The sequence below is a fragment of the Schistocerca americana genome, chromosome 1 (assembly GCF_021461395.2).
Source record: "Schistocerca americana isolate TAMUIC-IGC-003095 chromosome 1, iqSchAmer2.1, whole genome shotgun sequence".
Taxonomy (NCBI): domain Eukaryota; kingdom Metazoa; phylum Arthropoda; class Insecta; order Orthoptera; family Acrididae; genus Schistocerca; species Schistocerca americana.
The window spans coordinates 1,123,829,360-1,123,855,016 of NC_060119.1; the positions used below are offsets into that span (position 1 = coordinate 1,123,829,360).

Below are 25,657 nucleotides of genomic sequence, written 5' to 3' on the forward strand. Positions count from 1 at the left end.
CCCATCCCTCATCTCCCAACGATGTGAGCAGTCGCAAGAAACAGCATGTGGTTCAGATTACACGTTAAACTGTAGGTCCTTTTTTCACAGTTGGATAACTGGGGAAGGTTAGGGACACGCAAGTCACTGAAGTGGTCTCCAATATAAAGACTTGCATCACACCATTGAGCCACAAGAAATTATAATAATTTTATCTGTATACATAATTAAGTTTGTACGGAACTCTCAGCGTGAGAGCTCTACTCCCAGTTGTCCGGCTTTAGGAATCTGTAGCTCAATCGGTAAAAACGAAAACCTTATTTAGATTGCGCAAACTTCCACGACTCCATTAGGCTCCACAAATGGGACGATATTATCAATATGCCGGGTTCAAATAGAATACTTCATTAACAATAACATGTCGCCCACATCGAGACACTCATCTTCCCAGTGACAGATTAGCCCTGCGTCAACTGTGAAATGGTAGCCCACGGATGTACAGCACTTTGTTCAACCCTGTATAGCCTCAGAACTTCTTGGCTGGTACAGAGGGTCGCGTTCACTTGATTCAGATGTGAACTGTGTGGCTGAAGGGAGTCCAGGATGTTGGTGCACTCTGAAAGCTACTATATGTAGAGATAAGCACCATTTAATGCTCGTTTTGTTTTCAGAAAAACTCAGTCGATGCCGAAACCTACACCTACACCGACACCGACATCTTCCGCCAACATTCTGCCAAACCCTGGTGTGTCCCGCGACGGTGAGGAGTATTCCATGTGCAGACAGAAACGCGGTGTGGCCATGATCTTCAGCCATGAGAACTTCGACTCTAGGGCATACGACGACGAGCTACACCAACTTCCGGATAGGAAGGGTACACAGATCGACAGAGACGCACTCCGCCACACTTTCGAAGACCTTGGCTTCGATGTCCGCTGTTTCGACGATCTGTGTTATTACCAAATAAATAACGAACTCAGAGGGGGTAAGTAAATGTCTCTTTGCCCCACAGATCAACGAATCTCCTTCTAATCTAAATCTATGCTCGGCATCACCTAGCGTATGGTACTATAATGTGGCTGTCGCGTTAGTTCGTTAATTGCCTTGAAACGTTTGATCGCTGTAAAGTAACAAAAATCTGCATACAAGGATCAACATATTTCTTGTAGCAGTTTCCGAAAGACTTGGGTAATTCATCATTACGTTCTCGTTAGCTGTGCTCACTGGTCATAGATGCGAAAACTGGATATGATGAGGAATTTGTCAGTAGGTTCACAAAAAAATTGATTTTTGACAACATACTAGCTAAGGGGGAGGAAGAAATGATCCAATAATAGGAGAAGAATTTCGCATAAAGCACTTTTTAGTCGCTGCTAACACTTCGTTTAAGAATCATGAAAGGAAGTTGTATACATGGAAGAGGCTTGGAAACAATGAAAATTTATTTACATAACAGTAAATAAATATTTTAAAACTGGATTTTAAACTGCAAAACATATCCAGGTGAATATGTGAACTACGACCATAATATATTAGCTATGAACTGAAGATTAAAACTAGAGAAACTGCAGGACGTTCCAAAATTAAAGAGGCGGGACATGTACAAACTGAAAAAAGAAACCTGATTTCGTTGAGTGTTTCAAAGGGAGCGCTAGACAACGATTGACTGAAACGTGGAAAGGAATGCAATAGAAGACAAATGCGTAGCTGTCAGAGATGGAATACTGGAGGCAGCGGAGGATCAAGTAACCCAAAACACAGGGGGCTATAGAAGTCCGTAGGTAACACTCGAGATATTGAATTTAATCTATGACAGGAAAAAATATAAAACTACAGCAAAGAAACAGCAAAAGTAAATGTGAGATTGTCAGGTGCTTAATGGTAAAAAAGGAATGGTTACAGGAGAAATGAACGCTGTAGAAGCATGAATAACTAGGTGAGGCAATATTAAACAAAGAAGGCTGAAATGTGGAAGAATATACAAGGCAACGAACCTGAAGGCAATATTGTAGAACAGAAAGAGGAAGTAGGGAAGATGAGATGGGAGCTATGATACTACGAGAAGAATTTGACACAGCATTGAAAGACCTAGGTTCGAAAGAAGGCTCTTGGAGTTAAGGACATTCCCTCAGAATTACTGAGATCCTCTGGGTCAGCTAACCATGTCAAAACTCTTTCAACTTTCATGCAAGATATTTGAGAAAGGTGAAATACGCTCAGACTTCATGAGAAATGTAATAAATCCAATTCCAAAGAAGGCAACTGGTGACAGGTGTGAATATTACGAAAACATCAGTATAATAATTGTGGTGGCAATATAATGGCACGAATTATTTACAGAAGGAGGAAGAAATAGAATCCAGTATCAAAGAAGATCAGTTTTGATTCCGGAGAAATGTAGGAAAGCACGAGACAGTACAGACCCTACCACTTATCTTAGAAGACGTGTTAAAGAAAGTGAACGTTTACAGAATTTTTAGATTTAGAGAAACCTTTTGACAATGGTTACTGGACTACACTCTTTGAATTTCTGAAGGGATAAATTACAGGGAGCATAAGGCTGTCTACAACATCTACAGAACTCAGACTGCGGCCGGCCGGAGTGGCCGTGCGGTTCTGGGCGCTGCAGTCTGGAACCGAGCGACCGCTACGGTTGCAGGTTCGAATCCTGCCTCGGGCATGGATGTGTGTGATGTCCTTAGGTTAGCAAGGTTTAACTAGTTCTAAGTTCTAAGCAACTGATGACCTCAGAAATTAAGTCCCATAGTGCTCAGAGCCATTTGAACCATTTGAAATCAGACTGCAATTGTAAGAGTCGAAGTGCATGAAGGGTGAGCAGTTTCTGAGAAAGAAGAGGCCAAGATTGTAGCCTATACCCCATGTTATTCAATCTGTTCAACGAACAGGCAGTAAAGAACACAAAGGAGAACTGTGGAACGGGAATTGAAGTTCAGAGAGACGATAAGCGACTTGGAAGTTCAGATTAAGGGAATGGATAGTAACTTGAAAGGACATTAGAAGGTTCCAGAATGAGATTTTCACTCTGCAGCGGAGTGTGCGCTGATATGAAACTTCCTGGCAGATTAAATCTGTGTGCCAGACCGAGGCTCGAACTCGGGACCTTTGCCTTTCGCGGGCAAGTGTAAGTAGAACACTTGCCCGCGAAAGGCAAAGGTCCCGAGTTCGGGTCTCGGTACGACACACAGTTTTAATGTGCCAGGGAGTTTCACATTAGGAGGTAGTGGAATTTACCGAATTACATCAGACGTTGACGAAGGAACCAGATAAGTAAATATGACATTCAAAGTGGTAGATGAGTTTAACTATTTGAGCAGCAAAGTAACTGTTGATGCCGAAAGACATAGAATATAATATGTAGACTGATAATAGCAAGGAAGGCATTTCTGAAAATTTCTTTACACTGAATATAAATTTAAATGCTTGCAAGGGTTCGCCGAAAGTATTTTATTGGGAGTGTAACATGTTCTAGAGAAGAAACATGGGCATCAAACAGTTCAGACAAAGGGAAAGCAACTGCAAGCGAATGTCGATGATTACACGGTGGAAGCTTGTCTATTACCTACTCGGTAGATAAGATTCTTATCCCCCTCCTAATCCGCGGTCTGCATAGGGAAAGATATCACAAACTTTCATTGATGGTAGGATCATGTTCTACCCGATTCAGGAAAGGTCTCTAATGGACGAAGATTAACAAATCAACACATGCGGATCAAAGACTGCTTTTATTCTAACAGTTTTTTCTCATTTTCACAAAACATCGCTCGTGACAGTTATTGATTTCTTAAAATACCATGTGGACCTAAGACACAAAGCGCTACACGTAATACACACCGTACCAGACAGTGGCTAGCGAAAGTAACAGGCGCTGGTGGCACGACATTTTATTGGCGCACCGTGCCCCCCACCCCCCCATCCACCCCAATTGGCGCCCAGTGCACAACACTCACTGGCGCCCCTCCTCGGGGCCCGGGGTTCGACACTTCACTTAATTTGTGCCCCCCTCCAGCTCCCCCCTTCTCCAGAAACACATGTAATATAACATACAGAATTTCGTAAGAATAAACAGTGTAACAGGTGACATAATACTGAAAAACCCTGTACGGTAATGCTAATCATTACGTCTTATCTTCATCGACGTGCAAGTCTCCGATAATTCATCGAACAGAAAGGCTTGCTCCAGGAAGCTGAACTATTCCAAAGTGACTCTCAATGCAAGTAATCCAACCTAATCATTCCATTTTTTGCAGTTTCTTCTCAATCATTCTGATTTTTCTGTTCTACGTTTTACTTTTTAAGGGTAAGCTACGTTATTGGTTTATGAATAAAATATATTGTTGTTATTAATTTATTAGGGACCGTGGTTTAACCATAAGGAAGGTGTAAATTCGGATAATTACATGAAAACAACCACAGATTGTAGAGAGGTTCAGGGAGAGCATTGGGGTACAATTGACAAGAACGGGGAAAGAAATACAATAGAAGAAGAATGGATAGCTCTGAGAGATGAAATAGTGAACGCAGCAGAGGATCAAATAGGTAAAATACGAGGGCTCGTAGAAATCCTTGGGTAACACACGAGATACTGAATTTAATTGATAAAAGGAGAAAATATAAAAAAGGCAGTAAATGAAGCAGACAAAAAGGAATACAAACAACTCAAAAATGAGAGCGACAGGAAGTGCAAAATGGCTAAGCAGGTACGGATAGAGGACAAATGTGAGGATGTAGAGGCATATATCACTAGGTTCAAAATGGTTCAAATGGCTCTGAGCACTATGGGACTTAATTTCTGAGGTCATCAGTCCCCTAGAACCTAGAACTAATTAAACCTAACTAACCTAAGGACATCACACACACCCATGCCCGAGGCAGGATTCGAACCAGCGACCGTAGCGGTCGCGCGGTTCCAGCCTGTAGCGCCTAGAACCACCCGGCCACCCCGGCCGGCTATATTACTAGGGGTAAGATAGATACTGCCTACAGGAAAATTAAAGAGACCTTTGGAGAAAAGAGAACCACTTGTATGAATATAAAGAGTTCAGATGGAAAACCAGTTCTAAGCAAAGAAGGGAAAGCAGGAAGGTGGAAGGAGGTCTGGAAAAGGGCGGTGTACTGGAGGGCAATATTATGGAAATGGAAGGGGATGTAGGTGAAGATGAAATGGGAGATACGATACTGCGTGACGAGTTGGTCAGAGCACTGAAAGACCTGAGTCGAAACAGGACCTCAAAGGTAGACACCATTCCATTAGGACCACTGGTAACCTTAGGTGAGCCAGCCATGACAAAACTCCACCATCTGTTGAGCAAGATGTATGAGACAGGCGAAATACCCCCAGACTTCAAGAAGAATATAATGATTCTAATCCCAAAGAAAACAGGAGTTGACAGGTGTGAAGATTACTGAACTATCAGTTTAATAAGTCACAGCTGCAAAATACTAACGCGAATTATTTACAGACGAATGGAAAAACTGTCAGAAGCGGACCTCGTGGGAGATCAGTTTGGATTCCGTAGAAATATTGGAACACGTGAGGCAATACTGACCCTACGACTTATCTTAGAAGATAGATTAAGGATAGGTGAACCTACGTTTCTAGCATTTGTAGACCTAAAGAAAGCTTTTAACAGTGTTGACTGGACTATTCTTTTTCAAATTCTGAAGGTGGTAGGTGTCAAATACAGCGAGCGAAAGGCTATTTACAATTTGTCCAGAAACCAGATGCCAGTTATAAGAGTCGAGGTGCATGAAAGGGAAGCAGTGATTGGGAAGGTAGTGAGACAGGGTTGTAGCCTATCCACGATGCTATTCAATCTGTGTATTGAGCATGCAGTAAAGGAAACAAAAGAAAAATTTGGAGCAGGAATTAAAATCCATGAAGAAGAAATAAAAACTTTGTGGTTTGCCGATGACATTGTAATTCTATTAGAGGCAGCAAAGTACCTGGAAGAGCAGTCGAACGCAATGGACAGTGTCCTGAAAGGAGGATATAAGACGAACATAAACAAAACGAGGATAATGGAATGTAGTCGAATTAAATCAGGTGATGCTGAGGGAACTAGATTAGGAAATAAGATGCTTAAAGTAATAAATGAGTATTGCTACTTGGGGAGCAAATAACTGACGATGGGGATGTAAAATGTAGACTGCCAATGACAAGAAAGCGTTTCTGAAGAAAAGAAATTTGTTAACGTCGAGTACAGATTTAAGTGTCAGGATGACCTTTCTGAAAGTATTTGTATGGAGTGTAGACATGCATGGAAGTGGAACATGGACGATAAAGAGTTCAGACAAGAAAAGGATAGAGGTTTTCGAAATGTGGTACTACAGACGAATTCTCTAAATTCATAAATGTGTACTTCGAAATTGCAATAGTTTATAGGTACCAATAGAGTTCTACCAAAATAGGGAAATAGAAAAAAATAAACAGTACGCATTGAGTGGATATCTGTCACTAGATGAAGATACAATAGGTTTTGCGTACTTCCTGCCAATTTTTGTTCTTAAGGCGTTTATTTTAAATCTTCTGGATATTGTTTTTTGCAAGTTGTTCTATTACATGGTTGAAAATTACATTTATCTTTCTTTCAGTTGATAAAATTGCAAGGTTACTCAACTATTCTTTGATCATAGTCTATCTTAATTTGGAAAAACTTCTTCACAAGTAGCATATGTAACAGTGATTGCTAAAAAAATTGTTAGTGCTACAAAAATGTTTTTTAACTCTTTTGCATCTTCCACTTAATTATCCAGCTTAATAATTCTAAAGTTATTCATGCAAAAATATTCTCTTCAAGATGAATGTCTTAAAATAAAGGAATGTGGTGTCTAATACAATGTACTTCAGCAATCATAGTTGAAGCATTCAATTCGGAATGTTTGTCACACAAATCGCGAATGTTTTGAACAATGAATTAATCTTTTTCTGCATCGAATAGTATTTGAATTTGAACGAAATCAAATAGCTCGTGAAGTATATTCATTTGTAACGTATTTTTTAAAATTCTGGTGTTAGTTTATCTACTGCCTCAAGCTATTACCAACGAGATTCCTGAACTAAATTTAAGCTAGAGTTGATACTTTTCTCACCAGACATTTTCTTTAGTCTTCCGGTTCTTCTTTCTGTTGAAATATCAGACATACTGTGTGTCTCCATTTGTCTCTCAGCTGCTTTCGTGATCGATCAGCGTGCACATGTAGAGATTCATACTTTTAACTCCATTTTGTGTCACAGAATAGCTTCACATTAACTGGAACGTGGTGTTTAGGAAAATCACAACTACGTGTACAGCTTGAGAAAAATGAGCCAAAAAATCTCCCCGATTTTGCGCCAACAGTAGCTGCATATACTCCAGCAAGATTGAGTGAGTGACTGAACATGAAACAAACACTGCTTAGAGATTTACATCCTAAATACATCTCTGAACACCAATAATGTGTCCAGCTACAGTCACAGTATTATAATATCCTTCTCCATAGCAGTACTCCACTTTTAGACCATCTCCTTGCAACTTGTCACAAACGTGTTGTGTAATTTCATCAGCTGATATCCCATACAACAGATTGAAGTCAGCAAATGATTCCACTACTGTGTCTTCTGAATACTCAATATGTACACAACGAATTACTTGAGCCATTTGGCCGTATTATATGAATGTATGGCGTATCCGCAGCTGTTATACCTAGTCCCAACAGGGAATCATATAGCGCTCGTAGATAAAAGTGTTCCGAGACTGTTACCTGAAATGCTCCTCCATGATACTGACAAGAAGGAGATTGAGTTAATAATTAAAACAAATAAAGACCAAGAACTCTCATGGATATGACGGGGTATCTATCAGAATACTGAAGTATTGTCCTATGTATATTAGCCCAGTACTTAGCCATATCTGTAACTTTTCCTTTAGGAGTGGTCGGTTTCCTGACCGATTACAGTACTCGATAGTGAAGCCACTTTATAAAAAGGGTGGCAGGGATAATGTTGACAATTATATACCTATTTCTATGCCATCGGTGTTTGTTAAAGTTATCGAGAGGGTTGTATATACAAGGTTAGTGGAGCATTTAAATTCACATAATTTGGTGTCAAATGTGCAGTTTGGTTTTAGAAATGGTTTAACAACTGAAAATGCTATATTCTCTTTTCTCTGTGAGGTTTTGGACGGACTAAATAAAAGGTTGGGAACACTAGGTGTTTTTTTTTTAATTTAATGAAGGCTTTTGACTGTGTTGACCATAAGATATTACTGCAGAAGTTGGACCATTATAGAGTAAGGGGAGTAGCTTACAATTGGTTCGCCTCTTACTTTAAGAACAGAAAGCAGAACGTAATTTTCCGCAATATTGAGAGTGGTAGTGATGTTCAGTCCCAATGGGGCACTGTTAAGTGGGGCGTTCCCCAAGGGTCAGTGCTGGGGCCACTCCTGTTTCTTATTTGTATAAATGATATGCCTTCTAGTATTACAGGTGATTCAAAAATATTGCTGATGACACCAGCTTGGTAGTGATGGATCTTGTGTGTAATACTGAAACATTATCAAATAATGTATTTCATGAAATAAGTTCGTGGCTTGTGGAAAATAATTTGACGCTAAATCACAGTAAGACTCAGTTTTTACAGTTTCTAACTCACAATTCAACAAGAACTGATATTTTGATCAGACAGAATGGGCATATTATAAGCGAGACGGAACAGTTCAAGTTCCTCGGCGTTCGGATAGATAGTAAGCTGTTGTGGAAAGCCCATGTTCGGGATCTTGTTCAGAAACTAAATGCTGCTTTATTTACCATTAGAACAATATCTGAAATAAGTGACAGTTCAACACGAAAAGTAGTCTACTTCGCATATTTTCATATGCTTATGTCATATGGCATTATTTTTTGGGGTAATTCTTCTGACTCAAAAAGGGTATTTTTTGCTCCAAAACGGGCTGTTCGAGCTATATGTGTTCGAGAACCTCTTGTCGACCCCTATTCAATAGTGTGGGAATTCTGACATTGCCCTCAAAGTATATATTTTCGTTAATGTCGTTTGTTGTTAGCAATATTAGCTTATTCCCAAGAGTTAGCAGCTTTCACTCAGTTAATACTAGGCAGAAATCAAATCTGCATGTGGAATGCACTTCCTTGACTCTTGTGCAGAAAGAAGTGCACTATTCTGCGGCATCCATTTTCAGTGAGCTACCACAAGAACTCAAAAATCTTAGCAGTAGCCCAAACGCTTTTAAGTCTAAACTGAAGAGTTTCCTCATGGCTCACGCCTTCTATTCTGTCGAGGAGCTCCTGAAAGAGCTGAAAAATTAAGCAAATTCCAGTGTTACATTGTTGATTTTCTTTATTTAAACTTACGAAATGTCGTCTGAATACGTTTTTTGTATTTCATTTTATCTGTTTCTAGTATCGTGTTATAATTTCATGTATTGACTTGTTGCATGACCATGGAGACTTCTCCTTAATTTGGTTCCACGGAACAATAAATAAATAAATAAATAAATGTAAATTGAAGGTGGAGAGGAGAAGAGAGGAAAGGGAAGGGAAGAGATCACTGGTGTTAGCTGCATCGGGACGTTACGCGGAATCAGCAGCGATGAGTGAAAATGCGTACCGGACTAGGATTCGAACTTGGGATCTCCTGCTTATGAGGGAGGTGCGGAAACAACTGCGCCATCCGCGACACAGCGTTATCCCATCTGCACAGACTATCTCTGCGTGCCTCACGGTCGATTCAGAATCCCATCGAACACCACCTACCCGCTGTCGCTGATCATTTCCTCCTTGTTCGCTCTCTGAGATTGCCACAGGAGGTCGGACGTGTTTGTGCATCGCAATCAAATGTCCGAAAAAAACAGGCACCGTGCATTCATATGATTTTATTGGCCTAGCTGTGAAATGGATTCACCTTCTTCACTGCGGGAATCTCAGAGATCCAGCACGGAGAAAATGAACAGGGACAGAGAATAGGTGGCACTCGATGGGAATGTGAATCGGCCGTGAGGTACGCAGAGATAGTTCACGTAGTTGCGACAACGCTGTGTCCCGCATGGCGCAATGGCTACCGCACCTGCCTAGCAAGCAGATTTCGGGTTCGATTTCTGGTCCGGTACACATTTTCAGTCGTCGCCGCTGATTCCGCGTAACGTCCCGAAGCAGCTGATAGCAGTGATACCTTTCCTTTCCTTTCTTCCCCTCTCCACCTTAAACTTGTCCGTTATGCGATACAGTGTGCTGGAACGAAAAATGGAGAAACAGACTTAGAAATTTTCTTAATTACCTGTATTCTGACGTGATCACCGCGTTGTTTGATAAATTCATTTTGAATTCGTGGAGAAACATAAGACATAATACAGCCGTCTGTTTGCTGAACATGAAGAAGATTATGATTCGCAATTGGATCATATTTTACACATAGCTTGAAAGTTTCAAGGAAATTTCCCCAGTTATCACTTGTAGAAAGAACTTCTGTCCGACCAGCGACAGTAAGGATTGTCTGGCTAAATAAATATGCAATCAAGAATTTTTGTTCAAACAGCTTTCCATTTCTCAAATGTGTTATATTATGCTAATGGAACTGCGTTATCAATTGTTTCACATTTCTGTAGTCGAATTTCAATCTATTTTCAGTTTTCAATGTTCCAACACGATAATAACTTTCCCCTGATCTAATACTCTGAGATTTAGCTTTTCCATCTCTAAAATCATGTGACAGTACAAAAAACTCTTTATTTTGTTAAGATGGGGTTGGGTTGTTTGGGGGAAGAGGCCAAACTGCGAGGTCATCGGTCTCATCGGATTAGGGAAGGATGGGGAAGGAAGTCGGCCGTGCCCTTTCGAAGGAACCATCCCGGCATTTGCCTGGAGCGATTTAGGGAAATCACGGAAAACCTAAATCAGGATGGCCGGACGAGGGATTGAACCGTCGTCCTTCCGAATGCGAGTCCAGTGTGCTAACCTCTGCGCCACCTCGCTCAGTTTTTGTTAAGTATTCAAGGAAAGCAATATACATCGTGTTCGGAAATTCCCGTTACAAACTTCTGAGACTTGTAGAGAGGAGTGAGTACGTAATATTTTGAACAGAAACCCACATCCAGAAACGTACCGTTTTCGCTCTACGACGGTTTCATTTAGGATGTGTAACGCGTCCACGTCTGCTGAGGGATAGAGAAAAATTTCAGAGTTGCTTGTCCTGGTATGCAGCAGGGTGGTAATATTTAAGTGTTTACACAAACAAAATGCTTAAGAGATAAATGAACGTTTCGTTATGTTTCTTTTCGAACTGATACTTAATACACTCCTGGAAATTGAAATAAGAACACCGTGAATTCATTGTCCCAGGAAGGGGAAACTTTATTGACACATTCCTGGGGTCAGATACATCACATGATCACATTGACAGAACCACAGGCACATAGACACAGGCAACAGAGCATGCACCATGTCGGCACTAGTACAGTGTATATCCACCTTTCGCAGCAATGCAGGCTGCTATTCTCCCATGGAGACGATCGTGGAGATGCTGGATGTAGTCCTGTGGAACGGCTTGCCATGCCATTTCCACCTGGCGCCTCAGTTGGACCAGCGTTCGTGCTGGACGTGCAGACCGCGTGAGACGATGCTTCATCCAGTCCCAAACATGCTCAATGGGGGACAGATCCGGAGATCTTGCTGGCCAGGGTAGTTGACTTACACCTTCTAGAGCACGTTGGGTGGCACGGGATACATGCGGACGTGCATTGTCCTGTTGGAACAGCAAGTTCCCTTGCCGGTCTAAGAATGGTAGAACGATGGGTTCGATGACGGTTTGGATGTACCGTGCACTATTCAGTGTCCCCTCGACGATCACCAGTGGTGTACGGCCAGTGTAGGAGATCGCTCCCCACACCATGATGCCGGGTGTTGGCCCTGTGTGCTTCGGTCGTATGCAGTCCTGATTGTGGCGCTCACCTGCACGGCGCCAAACACGCATACGACCATCATTGGCACCAAGGCAGAAGCGACTCTCATCGCTGAAGACGACACGTCTCCATTCGTCCCTCCATTCACGCCTGTCGCGACACCACTGGAGGCGGGCTGCACGATGTTGGGGCGTGAGCGGAAGACGGCCTAACGGTGTGCGGGACCGTAGCCCAGCTTCATGGAGACGGTTGCGAATGGTCCTCGCCGATACCCCAGGAGCAACAGTGTCCCTAATTTGCTGGGAAGTGGCGGTGCGGTCCCCTACGGCACTGCGTAGGATCCTACGGTCTTGGCGTGCATCCGTGCGTCGCTGCGGTCCGGTCCCAGGTCGACGGGCACGTGCACCTTCCGCCGACCACTGGCGACAACATCGATGTACTGTGGAGACCTCACGCCCCACGTGTTGAGCAATTCGGCGGTACGTCCACCCGGCCTCCCGCATGCCCACTATACGCCCTCGCTCAAAGTCCGTCAACTGCACATATGGTTCACGTCCACGCTGTCGCGGCATGCTACCAGTGTTAAAGACTGCGATGGAGCTCCGTATGCCATGGCAAACTGGCTGACACTGACGGCGGCGGTGCACAAATGCTGCGCGGCTAGCGCCATTCGACGGCCAACACCGCGGTTCCTGGTGTGTCCGCTGTGCCGTGCGTGTGATCATTGCTTGTACAGCCCTCTCGCAGTGTCCGGAGCAAGTATGGTGGGTCTGACACACCGGTGTCAATGTGTTCTTTTTTCCATTTCCAGGAGTGTATATGTGCTGCGTCACGCCTAATTCAGTTCCCCAAACAGAAGTCGATGAGTTGAAGGTCTGAAATGAAGCCATCATAGAACGGAAATGGAACATTTGCGGACGTGGATACCTATTCAAAATATTATGTACTCACTCCTCTCTACAAGTCGTAGAAGTCTCTAACGGAAATTTCCGAACACCCTGCACAGTAAATTTCACAGAAGAAGACAACAACCATGCCCCTAAACTCTCTCGCCATTTTTTAATTTCATATAAAAACAAAACCTTAGAAAATTATCTGCCAGTATTAACTGTTGGAAAAATGCATCTTTTCCCAGTAGTTCACACGTCCATATTTTACAAACTTCATTTTTCAAAATCTCGCTTTCTTTTTCTGGCCAGTAAATAACATCAGTGAAAACATTCAGACGAAACTGTTCCCGCAGAATGATTTTCTGCGCAGGCGTTCAAGCATTTTCAGGAAAAGTTACCTCTGATTTTAGTGAAGAGAGTGAACAGCTTACGGACTCTGGATTAGACGAACGTATAAATTCTGGTGTACTTACAGAACAGGTGCCAACAGAAGTTTTCACGATAAATCTGTCAAGACTTCAGGCTAGTTTAGCAAGCTGCCCCTCTTCTGTTTTGCGTCTTTTCCTGCATTCAACACCAGATTCCTTTCTTAAATACGTTATGTACAGGATAAATTAAAAAATATATATATATTAAGGGAGAACCGTTATTTCCGATCGGAAACTCAACAACGGAGCTTGGAGCAAGCAAGTGCACTTGTCTTGCGGCACTATCGAAAGCGGACTACTCCGACCTATCGGAGATCTTACGACCCGCCGTTTCGAACCCCACTCCCATGACAGAACACACTTAACAATAAATGCTGAAAAAACAATAACATAGGATATCGATTATGAAGTGAACTGTATGCAAGCCCTGTAACACCGTATTTTATTTTATGATAAAAACTGTATGTTACAATTTTTTTTTTTTTTTTTTTTTTTTTGCGCCGCTAAAAATTTTGCGGTTGGGGCTTCCTCTCTACGGCACACCTCACCTCCCTTCCCCCCCCCCCCCCCCCCCCCCCCTACTCCAAAAAAATGGCTCTGAGCACTATGGGACTTAACTTCTGAGGTCATCAGCCCCCTAGAACTTAGAACTACTTAAACCTAACTAACCTAAGGACATCACACACATCCATGCTCGAGGCAGGATTCGAACCTGCGAAAGCGGTCGCGCGGTTCCAGACTGAAGCGCCCAGAACCACTCGGCCGATCCGGCCGCCCTCCCCCCCCCCTACTCCCCCTCTCCCTTCGGCACAGCAGGGTTCGTTGACAAATTTCTGCTGACGCCCACGACAACCGTATATAATTTCGAAAACTTATCGAAATCCCACGCATGAAGGTAAATAATTCAGTACAGTGAGACAAAATAGGGGCATGGGAGGTACAAGTAAACATCTCAGATAACTAATGAGGAGGTCCAAAACGGGATAAGGGACAAAAATATGGTACAAACAGAAAAGATTGACTGATAGGACACACCTTGAGGCAACAAGTAATTATTAATTTTGTAGTTAATGGAAGTGTGCGGGTAAGAATTGTGTATGTAGACCAAGGCTTGACTGCTGTTAGGGTATTCAAACGCATCTAGGTTGCAGCAGCTGTCCAGAGATGAAGATGCTTGCACAGAATATACTAGCACGGAAAGCTGCATCAAGCCAGTCTTTCAACGAAGACTGTAAGGCCGACAACTGGCCATCTACAGTTATTGGGTTTAGTGCAACCTTGTAGGAAATGGGGAGGATCATGCAGTAGGCCAGCTCTCAACTATCTGCGACATGGCTGATTAAACAGACGTCGCCGGCCGGGGTGGCCGAGCAGTTCTAGGCGCTACAGTCTGGAACCGCGCGATCATTACGGTCGCAGGTTCGAATCCTGCCTCGGGCATGGATGTGTGTGATGTCCTTAGGTTAGTTAGGTTTAAGTAGTTCTAAGTTCTAGGGGACTGATGACCTCAGAAGTTAAGTCGCATGGTGCTCAGAGCCATTTGAGCCAAACAGACGTCAAACGGGAAGAGTAACTATACAACTGACCTACATCGAATGCTGGTTGAGAACGCACTGTGTTTCTTCTCCCTCTCTCCAAAGATCCTCCTCTTTCGCCAGACAGAGACGTTCGGGAATCGATATCCGAACAGAGCTCCCGCGAGGAGTGCGAAGTACTGTGGGACGTAATGGTCAGTGGATATCGGCGAGAAACATGAGCATGACTGGTCGTTTCGTGGCTGGTGCTGTGTGGGCACGACCAGACCATTGCTCGTGTGACTTGCGTACGAGTACATACGGTACTGTGCCATATATTGCGGTGGGTCTCTGACATGGCCATTCGTGACTCACACAGTTGGATGGATGGAGAAGCTGACTGCAGAACCTCGTCGAATTTCCGCCCAACTCGCATCAAATCCGAGTGCGGAAGTGACGCAGGCGTTCTGTGCTGGTCGTCGTCCTCAGTGTCTGGCATGTCAATGTCCGGGTGTGTTGGAGTGGAGTCGTCCTGGGGTCAGTGAGATGGTCATAGGTTTTCCGTGCATTAAAATTTCAGATGCCTGTGGACCACTTTGAGCATCCTGTGTGGATCTGAGTAAGAGGGCTGCAGAGCTGATCGCACTGCATCGTCTCGCAACATGACACAGTCGCAAGAGGCGAGGGTCTTGCGCAGAAACACTTTTAGGGTCGAATGAGTTGAGGGACGAAATGTGTGTATTCCAAATGCGTTCCTGAACATAATGCACTAGTGTAGGCAAGTCTGCAACCAGGACAAGTGGCTCATTGTAGAACTCCTCTGCTAGAGACGCCCATAGGTAGTCCTTGTAAGCTGGGACCCATGGGAGCATCTCAGTCCAGGAAATGTTGTGGCACGTCAAAACTGCCTTCTTATTCCTGAATCACCTTACCATTACTGTTCAGGTGATATGCAATAGTCCATGTGTAGGTTGTTGCACAGAGGGCGTTGAAGAGGACCAATTCAATTGACTGCCCTGATTAATGGTAACCAGTTTTGGGAGTGCCCAAGTGGGTGATACATATCTCGGCAGATGCAAGTGTGGTTGTTTCGGCTGTGTGTGTGGCTTCTACTCACTGTGATGTCCTGTCTATCATATATAGGAGGTATGGAAATTCTTCCAATTCCAGCAGGGGTCCAGTGATGTCAAGATGGACTTGCTGGAACTGAGTCTTCAAGATGGGTATGCGTATGACTTGAGGCTGGACGTGACTGCTTTTCTTACTGTGTTGGCATATGAGACAGCTTTGCGCCCAAGGTGACAGTCTCATTTGCTGTTCACTCTTATGAACTTGTCTGTGACTAGACACAGAGTTTTAAAACCACTCGAATATTTCGTGGCACATTGTGGAACTAGCGGTCGTGGTCTGTTTTGTGGAATGTCACAGAGCAGAGTTGGGTGAGACGTGAGAAGAGACCGATGTTTGAAACTAAGGTTTGTATCATGGTCGTTGTAGTGGTTATCGATGCTTGGGTCATTGGTTTGTTTGGCTGAAATGTGCTCATAGTTGTACTGGAGAGAAACTGCATAGATTCTTGAATGGTAGGCCAGAAACATATTGACAGCACAAAGGACGTGATGTATGTTGGTGTTAAACGGTGCCATAAGATCTGAGTAGCTGAGACGTCATGCACTGGCATCCTGAGATGGGTTTCTGATAGCGTCCAGCAGATGTTTGTGATCTGAGTACATGGTCACTTTATGCATTTCTATATCATTGCAGAAGTACGTGACAGTGCATATACCATGAGGATCTCAGAGTCGAAAGCTGACCATGTTGACTCTGAGGGGGATAGTTTCCTCGGGAAAAGTCAAAGCAGTTGAGGCATCCCATCTACCACCTGATGAAGCACAGCCTCCACCGCAGTGTCACTTGCGTCAGTTGCGAGGGTGAGCTGTACTTTGTGGTTGGGGTCTGTCAAAGTAATGTGCTAGACAGTTATTACAAAGCTCGATGGAATGCTTCTGTCTTCTGCACGGACCATGCGACGTTCTTTTTGCCGTGTTTATCTTTGTCTGCTAATTCTTTCATGAGAGGCCACTGTAACGTGCCTGTATGAGGGAAGTGTCACTGGTAGAAGTTAAGGACTCTAAGGAATTGACGTAAGCCATGTAAAAATTCTGTAAGTGGAAATTTTTTTACCATCTCCATGCATTGCACTGTCGCTTTAATACCTTACATATTGATTGTAAAGAAGTTATGGAATCGAAGGAATCAACGCAGCTCATGGAAATTTTCTCAAAGTGGGAAGTTTTTACCACTCCATGCGTTCCACTGTCTATTTGAGGCCTTATGCATTGAGCGTATGGCCTAAGAACGCCACTTTCGTTTGTTGAACTTGCGACTTTCATTTGTGGAAACGGGAAATTCATAGCCACAGGAACTTCAGCAAAGGACCAAAATGGAACGACTGGACCCCAGGGGATTTGTCTCAACAACATTCATAATTTTACAAAAATACATTCAGAACTTTTTTACACTAACAAACAAATTGCGGAAATAAAGTATTTACTCAGGTTAACGAAGGCAATGTTGGCCTGATGTACTCGACGATGCCCTATAGCTACACTGTCTAAAGGATCGTCCTAAGAAATACCAAATTAAGATCAACCTGAAGATGCCTAAATAAGGTGAAACGCGTAGGTTGATTAAAAAAAAGAAAAAAGAAATAAGTAAGACAGATAAAATAATTAAAATAATTTTAAAAGGGTCTTAATAACAATTAGCTGGGCTCAATTTGGTAATAAAGAAGACCCTAAAAGAATCTAAACATTCTGAAGAAATACCCGAGCTCCTTTAAACTAAAGCCAAAAGCACATAAATTGGAAGTAAGTTAAGAATTTGAAATTTTTTTCAGTCCTCAGCAACAGAAAATTACTGCTCTGAACTCGTGAGTGAGATCACTTCTGCTTTCTTCTTCTGTAAGATATAACAGAATACAATATTTGTTACATGAGATTACCCGATATAAAGAGTAAAAGACCACGAAAATAATTTTTGCCACCACTGCTAATCTACCGCAGGCTTTCAAAGTCGAAGGCTCATTAACGTGAACACACGGATCAGACAGTTAGCCCAGATTTCAGTTTAATGAAACTTAACTTCTCTGTAGAAGCATCAGGATTTAGTTATAGAAACTGGGACCTTGCCATCGTCACAAGAAACGGCTGATGCTTCCAATGTGTGGATTGTCCGTTGAGACATCAAGCTGCTGGTGTAACCGACTACGCACACTGGAAGGCAATCATGCTTGCTCAATCGGCTGCAGGGTCTAGCCAACACAAACAGGTGGTCGTTCATACTTAACCAAGTCCTTCGAATAGCAAGTATGGCTAGCGCACCTGGAGTACATACGGGCTTATTAGTTGAAGCAGAAATATCACGTGCTCACCTGACGTAATCAGTAGCCGATGTTCCAAATTCTGACTACGAACAAGTGCCCAAACAAGCCGCAGGAAGCGAAAATACAGATTTCACAGCTACTGTCTATCTAGTGTGACGCTGAAACATCATTTTGTGCATAATCCTTATGACGGACCTAATAAGGATGCCAAACAAATAGGCCTAAGTACAAGTTCGTCTTCAATTTAGGGACTTAAGTGGCACGTATCGACTAACATACACAGAACAACGACATCGCTTGGACATTTCTCTCCTGAAGAGCATAGAAAAGCATAAACGGCAATTTCAAATAAGCGCGTTTCCTAGCAATTAGGAATTAAAAGCAACTTCGTAAAATCTTCAAACTACAAACAGCTCAGAGCCCTGAGGGGGCATATATTGCAAACTGAAATTCATTAAAATTTAAGTACTTGAGGAAGTAACATATGTGCCTCTAACTTATAGTTTGCTCCGCTCCCGCCGCCGCACAGACAGGCAAAATAACACGTCGAGGACATCAATTGGCGCAACCACACAATGACGCAGTACACACTTAGTCTTACCGGAGCTCGGTAGGCAACACTAAAACACACTAAAATGCAACATTAGGCAAGCTAGTGCACGGAATTGACATTCAATGTGACACGGAGCTGTTGCTTGCCTAAAGCAAAAGTCCTTTAAGCAGCAATATAATTATAAATATGTCGGGGTTAAGACCCTCCACAATAATTCTTTCCCACACAACCGGCAAGTCACCAGTCAAGCAGAAACGCTAACAAAGCGGGGAGTGAGAATATACCCGCGTATAAAACTACAGTTTCCAAATAACAGAAATCTTCTGCTTCAGATCTGCCCAAATACAACCATCGAGAAAGGTGAAGAGAAATTAAGACACGTGCGGTAAGGCAGTGTGCTACAAATCCACGGCATCAAGATTAAAACTGCGACCAATCCAATCCATTGCCAGCCCTACAGCAAAACACGGCTGCAGTTATCATACACGCGCCTTCCCAATCTGCCTTGCGTCGACCTAACTGGATTCGACGAACTGCCAGCCACGTCTCTCTCCGTGACCTAGCTCACCTGGCTTCGGCTGAGCGCCACCTAGCTTCCTCGTTCGATACTTGACCAAAGGTTATCCTTTACGCGGAAATCGACTTGGAGTGAGCCACCACGGCTACACTACCCCCACCAAAAACACAACATCCCCTCTCGGAAAAAGGAAGGGCGTTTTCTTCTCAGGAACGAGCCCATTTACCGACCATAAGTTGGCCAACTGAGAATTGAGGGTATAGGTGAACATTAAGAAGGCAGGAACTGCCTTGATAGCCTCATGCTGGCCGGAACTGAAAGCGAAATTTAACCAAGGAACCAATACATCTCACTTTTTGAGACCTAGCATGGAATATTATCAACGCTTACTTGAGGTTCTGGCTTACAAAGGAAGGCTGAGTGTAATAAGATGCAGTGGTGAGGTGCCCAATGGTGTTTACAAAACAAAATCTTTTAAAATCTCTAGAAGTAAATGTGGCAGCATTATTCCTCATAAATGACTTCGCTGACCAAAGATGGAAAATATTTTAGGCAAATGGCATATACAGGGTGAAAAGTATTTAAACCGATATACTCTGGGAGGTTGTAGGGGACATCAAAACAAATATTTTTCCCTAATGTCATTGTTTCCTTTCAGGAGTATTTAAACTGGTAGAGGAAGATTTCTCTGGCAGCAAATTAATTAAAATACAAACACTTTTCCATATTTTTATGAAGAAGAGACAACAAATTAACACAACCCAATTTCAATTACAGTAGATTTTCGAAAATGCCTCCATTGACACGTAAAAAAAGGTTACACGGTCGGATCATATTCTGTCTGACACGGGCAAAAACCCCAGGAGCATCCTGAATTGTTCCTGCTGCTGCTACAATTTGGGCAACGTGATCATCCTCTGATGCAACACGAGTTGCGTAAACAAGGTTGCGCATCTCGCTCCACACAAAAAATGCCAGGGGGGACATATCTGGGGATCGAGCAGGCCATGGTACAGGACCACCTCTGCCAGTCCACATTTCTGGGAACCGTCGGTCCAGGAATCGACGCACACGACGACTGAAACGTGCCGGCGCCCCGTCATGTTGGAACCACATGCGTTGTCTTGTAGGGAGCGGGCCTCTTCCAGCAATTCTAGCAATGCTCTAGCGTGAAAATTGTAATAGTGCCTGCCATTTAATGGCCTAGGTAGCAGATACGGCCCAATTAAACAGTCCCCAGCAGCACCGACCCACACATTAACGAAGAACCGCACTTCATAAGCGCGAGTAACTGTGGCATGTGGGTTATCCTCACTTCAAACATGCGAATTGTGCATGTTGAAGACTCCAGCACGCCCGAACGTTGCTTCACCTGTAAACAACACAGAGGATGGAAATGTAGGATGCATTTCATACTGTTCCAGGTACCACAGCGAAAATTGTGCTCTGGGTGGATAATCAACTGGTTCCGACACGCTGTAAGTGAAATGGACGTAACAATTGCTCTCGAAGGACTGTTCTTACATTCGTCTGATCCGCCCTCATGTTAAGTGCAATTGCACGAGTGCTGATTGAAGGATCTCGCTCCACATGCTGCAAGATAGCTTCCTCAAATTGCAGCGTTCTTACCGTGAGACAGCGTCCCTGTCCAAGTAATCTGCTAAATGTCCCAGTCTCACGCAGACGTTGGTACACAGCAGCAAAGGTCGTATGATGCGGGATACGGCGATTAGGATATTGCTGTTGATAAACCCGCTGTGCAGCTCGTCCATTGTGGTGCGCTACGTAGTACGCACCAACCATATCAGTGTACTCACTCCAGGTGTATCGCTCCATTAGTAAACAGAGACAATGCACTACTACACTGGTGGACAGCAGTTGCCTACAACTGAAGAGTGTAATACGGTATCTAACAACTGAAGATCGTAATACGGCCTCTAACAACTGAAGAGCGTAATACGGCCTCCACCGGTTTAAATAATCCTCATAGGAAAAAATGACATTATGGAAAAATATTTGTTTTGGTGTCCCCTACAACCTCCCAGAGTTTGTCGGTTTAAATACATTTCACCCTGTAGATAAGGCTGCCATGACCTACCATTTTAGACAAATGGTATATAGACAAGGCTGCCATCATCCCTCAACTGTCAGGTAAACTGAGAAAAGGCGCCAACTGCAACAAGAATGTAACGATTCCCACCTCGAGTAAGAGAAAGGGGACCCACATAAGCAATAAAAATTTTATACATCGCATGGCCCTCATGGGTTGATTGCAAAAACCCTTACGTGAGTTGGGGTTGTGCTTAACTGCCTTACACAGCTCACATTCCCACAGTAAATGTTGAATATCCCTATGCTGGGAAGACCATGTCACATGTTCTTTTATTTTGGCAGTAGTTTTATAAAGATCGAAGTGCCCACCCAGCAAGTAATAATGAAAATAATGGGGTATCAGAGGTAGCAGCTCCTTAGGTAAACAAATTTTAAAGGATTTATCGCCTCACATTCCTATGACAAGCAGTGACTATTTAAGGAATACCCTGTCACATGCTCCCCACTAAATAACCTATGTTTGATGGACAGATTTAAGGAGTCCTAAACGAGTTTTTACTTGAGATCTTCAAAGAGTTATGGTACCTCAGTTAGCACCCCGCAGTTCCAAACAATCTGCTGGGCTTTGTGCCCTTCCTGCTTATGATGGTTTTCTTCAAACATGACTCAAGGCGTCAACAGTCAGGCTATCTGGACCTCTAACATGCCTAACCTTGAAACGGAATGTGCAGATATGTACTGCCCATCGCGCAATCCTGACTATCTTCCTGGAGCGTGCTAAGACGTAGCCTAGTATTGGGCTGCCGGTCTCCATTACAAACTCCTTGTACTCTAGAAAAAACTTGAACTTTTCCAAAGAGAAAAGAACTTCTAGAGACTCTCACTCACACATTGAGTATTTACGCTCCACAGGGGATAGTCCCCCTGATGCACAAGTGAGCGAATAGCACTCACCTTGATGCTCTTGCAAGAGAATGGCCGAAGCCCAGAATTAGAGACATCGGTTTGAACAATGAATGGGAACTCAAAATTGGAAATCTCCAGTACGAGAGGATTGTTGAGAGCTGTCTTAGTGGCGTCAAAGCAGGCCTAAGGACTTCCATCCCAGTTAAAAATATTACCTTTTTTACTGACGTTATTAAGAGGAACAGCGAATTTTGTGAAGTTGGGTACGAATTTACGAAGAAAATTGGCCATGCCAATGAACCTGGCCACCTTTATTTGTTCTTATGGGGAAGAAATTTTCGTAAGCCCCAAATCACCTCTTGATCGATCCTAACCCCCTCTGCTGAGACCCAGTGTCCCAAAAAGGAACTGCCACCAAACCAGTATGATTTTAGATGGTTTAACAGTGATCCCAGCTCGTCTAGGATGAAGCAGGACTTCTTCCAAATGCTGAAGGTGCCTGGAAAATGTGGCACTATATACAAAATCATCCAAGTAATTATAGACTAACTTAATCTTCAGGTCACACAAAACATTATCCCAGATGCGCGACAAAACAGCAGCTCCGAGCGACAGCCTGAAAACAACCTAGTTGAGCTCATGTGGATTCCAGTCTGTACAGAAGACAATAAAGTGTTCACGTCAAGCATGGTAAAGAAAAACACGCCTCCTAGGTCCATAGAACAGTTATAGAGATCAGGAAGAGGAATGGGCTGTGGAACAACCTTTTAACACCCTGTAGTCTACGACCAGTTGGTAATCCCCACCAGAAATATGGGGGAGGCCTAATCACCCCATCACAGAGTATGCCATTCACTCATCCATGTAAAATCTGGAGGCGAAAGCCTATACGGAGCTTACAACAATAGGAATAGACAGATTTCCCAATTTATCAGTAAGTGTATCAGGGAAATTACCAAAAATCTCCAAAAGTTGACCAGCTTCAACTGGTCCCAGTGACTAACCACGAAATTCAAGTGTTGAGCTGAACACTGTTCACCCCCGGAAAACGTTGGCAGGAAAATACCATCTCACAACGACGACATTTAAAAAAGAATGTTCTATCAGCATAATCAAGAACCAGGCCAGTGCGCTGTAAGAAGTCACAACCCGAAAGAAGGTTGACACACGAACTTTTAGTTACAAATTCATTAATAGGCCACGAGAAGTCGGAAACTCTAAGCTCCCTGCGCAGTTCACCGGCCTCAGGCAGATCTGTCCATTGCAGCCTTGCATCTCTGAGATAAGGCACCAAGTGTAACTCAGCAGGAAGATGGTGCTGCCCAAATCAAACAAAGTTCACATGCGTTCCTGGTTATATACAGGGTGAGTCACCTAAAATTACCGCTGGATATATTTCGTAAACCACATCAAATACTGACGAATCGATTCCACAGACCGAACGTGAGGAGAGGGGCTAGTGTAATTGGTTAATACAAACCATACAAAAATGCACGGAAGTATGTTTTTTAACACAAACCTACGTTTTTTTAAATGGAACCCCGTTAGTTTTGTTAGCACATCTGAACATATAAACAAATACGTAATCAGTGCCGTTTGTTGCATTGTAAAATGTTGATTACATCCGGAGATATTGTAACCTAAAGTTGACGCTTGAGTACCACTCCTCCGCTGTTCGATCGTGTGTATCGGAGAGCACCGAATTATGTAGGGATCCAAAGGGAACGGTGATGGACCTTAGGTACAGAAGAGACTGGAACAACACATTACGTCCACATGATAACACCTTTTTATTGGTATTTTTCACTGACACACATGTACATTACCATGAGGGGTGAGGTACACGTACACACGTGATTTCCGTTTTCAATTACGGAGTGGAATAGAGTGTGTCCCGACATGTCAGGCCAATAGATGTTCAATGTGGTGGCCATCATTTGCTGCACACAAATTGCAATCTCTGGCGTAATGAATGTCGCACACGCCGCAGTACATCTGGTGTAATGTCGCCACAGGCTGCCACAAAACGATGTTTCATATCCTCTGGGGTTGTAGGCACATCACGGTACACATTCTCCTTTAACGTACCCCACAGAAAGAAGTCCAGAGGTGTAAGATCAGGAGAACGGGCTGACCAATTTATGCGTCCTCCACGTCCTATGAAACGCCCGTCGAACATCCTGTCAAGGGCCAGCCTAGTGTTAATTGCGAAATGTGCAGGTGCACCATCATGCTGATACCACATACGTCGACGCGTTTCCAGTGGGACATTTTCGAGCAGCGTTGGCAGATCATTCTGTAGAAACGCGATGTATGTTGCAGCTGTTTGGGCCCCTGCAATGAAGTGAGGACCAATGAGATGGTCGCCAATGATCCCACACCATACATTTACAGTCCACGGTCGCTGTCGCTCTACCTGTCTGAACCAGCGAGGATTGTCCACGGATCAGTAATGCATGTTCCGTAGATTCACTGCCCATGGTTTGTGAAACCCGCTTCATCGGTAAACAGGTAGAACTGCAACGCATTCTCTGTTAATGCCCATTGGCAGAATTGCACTCGATGATTAAAGTAATCACTATGTAATTGCTGATGTAGCGACGCATGAAACGGGTGAAAGCGGTGACGATGCTGTATGCGCATGACACTCCTTTGACTCAGTCCACCGGCTCTCGCAATGTCCCGTGTACTCATGTGTCGGTTCATGGCAACAGCAGCTAACACACCAACTGCACCCGCTTCTCCTGTGACGGGCCTGTTACGGACACGTTTGCGTGCTACGACCATACCTGTTGCATACAGTTGGCGGTAGATGTTTTGCAGTGTGCGGCGCGTTGGATGCTCTCTGTCCGAGTACCGTTCTGCATACACCCTGCAAGCTTCAGCTGCATTTCGTCGACACTCGCCATAGATGAGTATCATCTCCGCCTTTTCAGAGTTCGAATACACCATGGTCACAGAGCCTACAACACTACACTATCACAGACGTCTGGTAACACGGTGTACTACAGTTGGTCTGCGTGCGGAGACGAATGCAGTATAACAATAGCAGCAAGCGCTACATGCGGACACTGCGACAGCTAGACCAAACCACAACAGTGCACTACAGCCACACTCGTAAACACGGTCGTCATCGTAAACATGCCCCTGCAGATGCTGCTCGCCGACCGCGGCCCGTGTTTGTTACAACACGCAACTGAACGTCGGAGGTTTCAAGCGTCAACTTTAGGTTACAATATCTCCGGATATAATTAACATTTTACAATGCAACAAACGGAACTGATTACGTATTTGTTTATATGTTCAGATGTGCCAACAAAACTAACGTGGTTCCATTTAAAAAAACGTAGGTTTGTGTTAAAAACATACTTCAGTGCATTTTTGTATGGTTTGTATTAAACAATTACACTAGCCCCTCTCCTCACGTTCGGTCTGTGGAATCGGTTCGTCAGTATTTGATGTGGTTTACGAAATATATCCAGCGGTAACGTTAGGTGACTCATCCTGTATGCCGGCCGGTG

General features: G+C 43.6%; 1 protein-coding gene across 2 annotated transcripts in view; it reads left to right on the forward strand.

Annotated features, from left to right (window-relative positions):
• Positions 1–25,657, forward strand: part of LOC124551026 (caspase-1-like) — a 134,194-nt gene that overhangs the window by 63,182 nt on the left and 45,355 nt on the right. For both annotated transcript variants that reach the window (XM_047125878.1, XM_047125887.1), the window contains one exon: positions 651–964. In XM_047125878.1, coding sequence (XP_046981834.1) covers positions 651–964 — 314 coding nt within the window. The remainder of the gene's footprint in view (positions 1–650; positions 965–25,657) is intronic.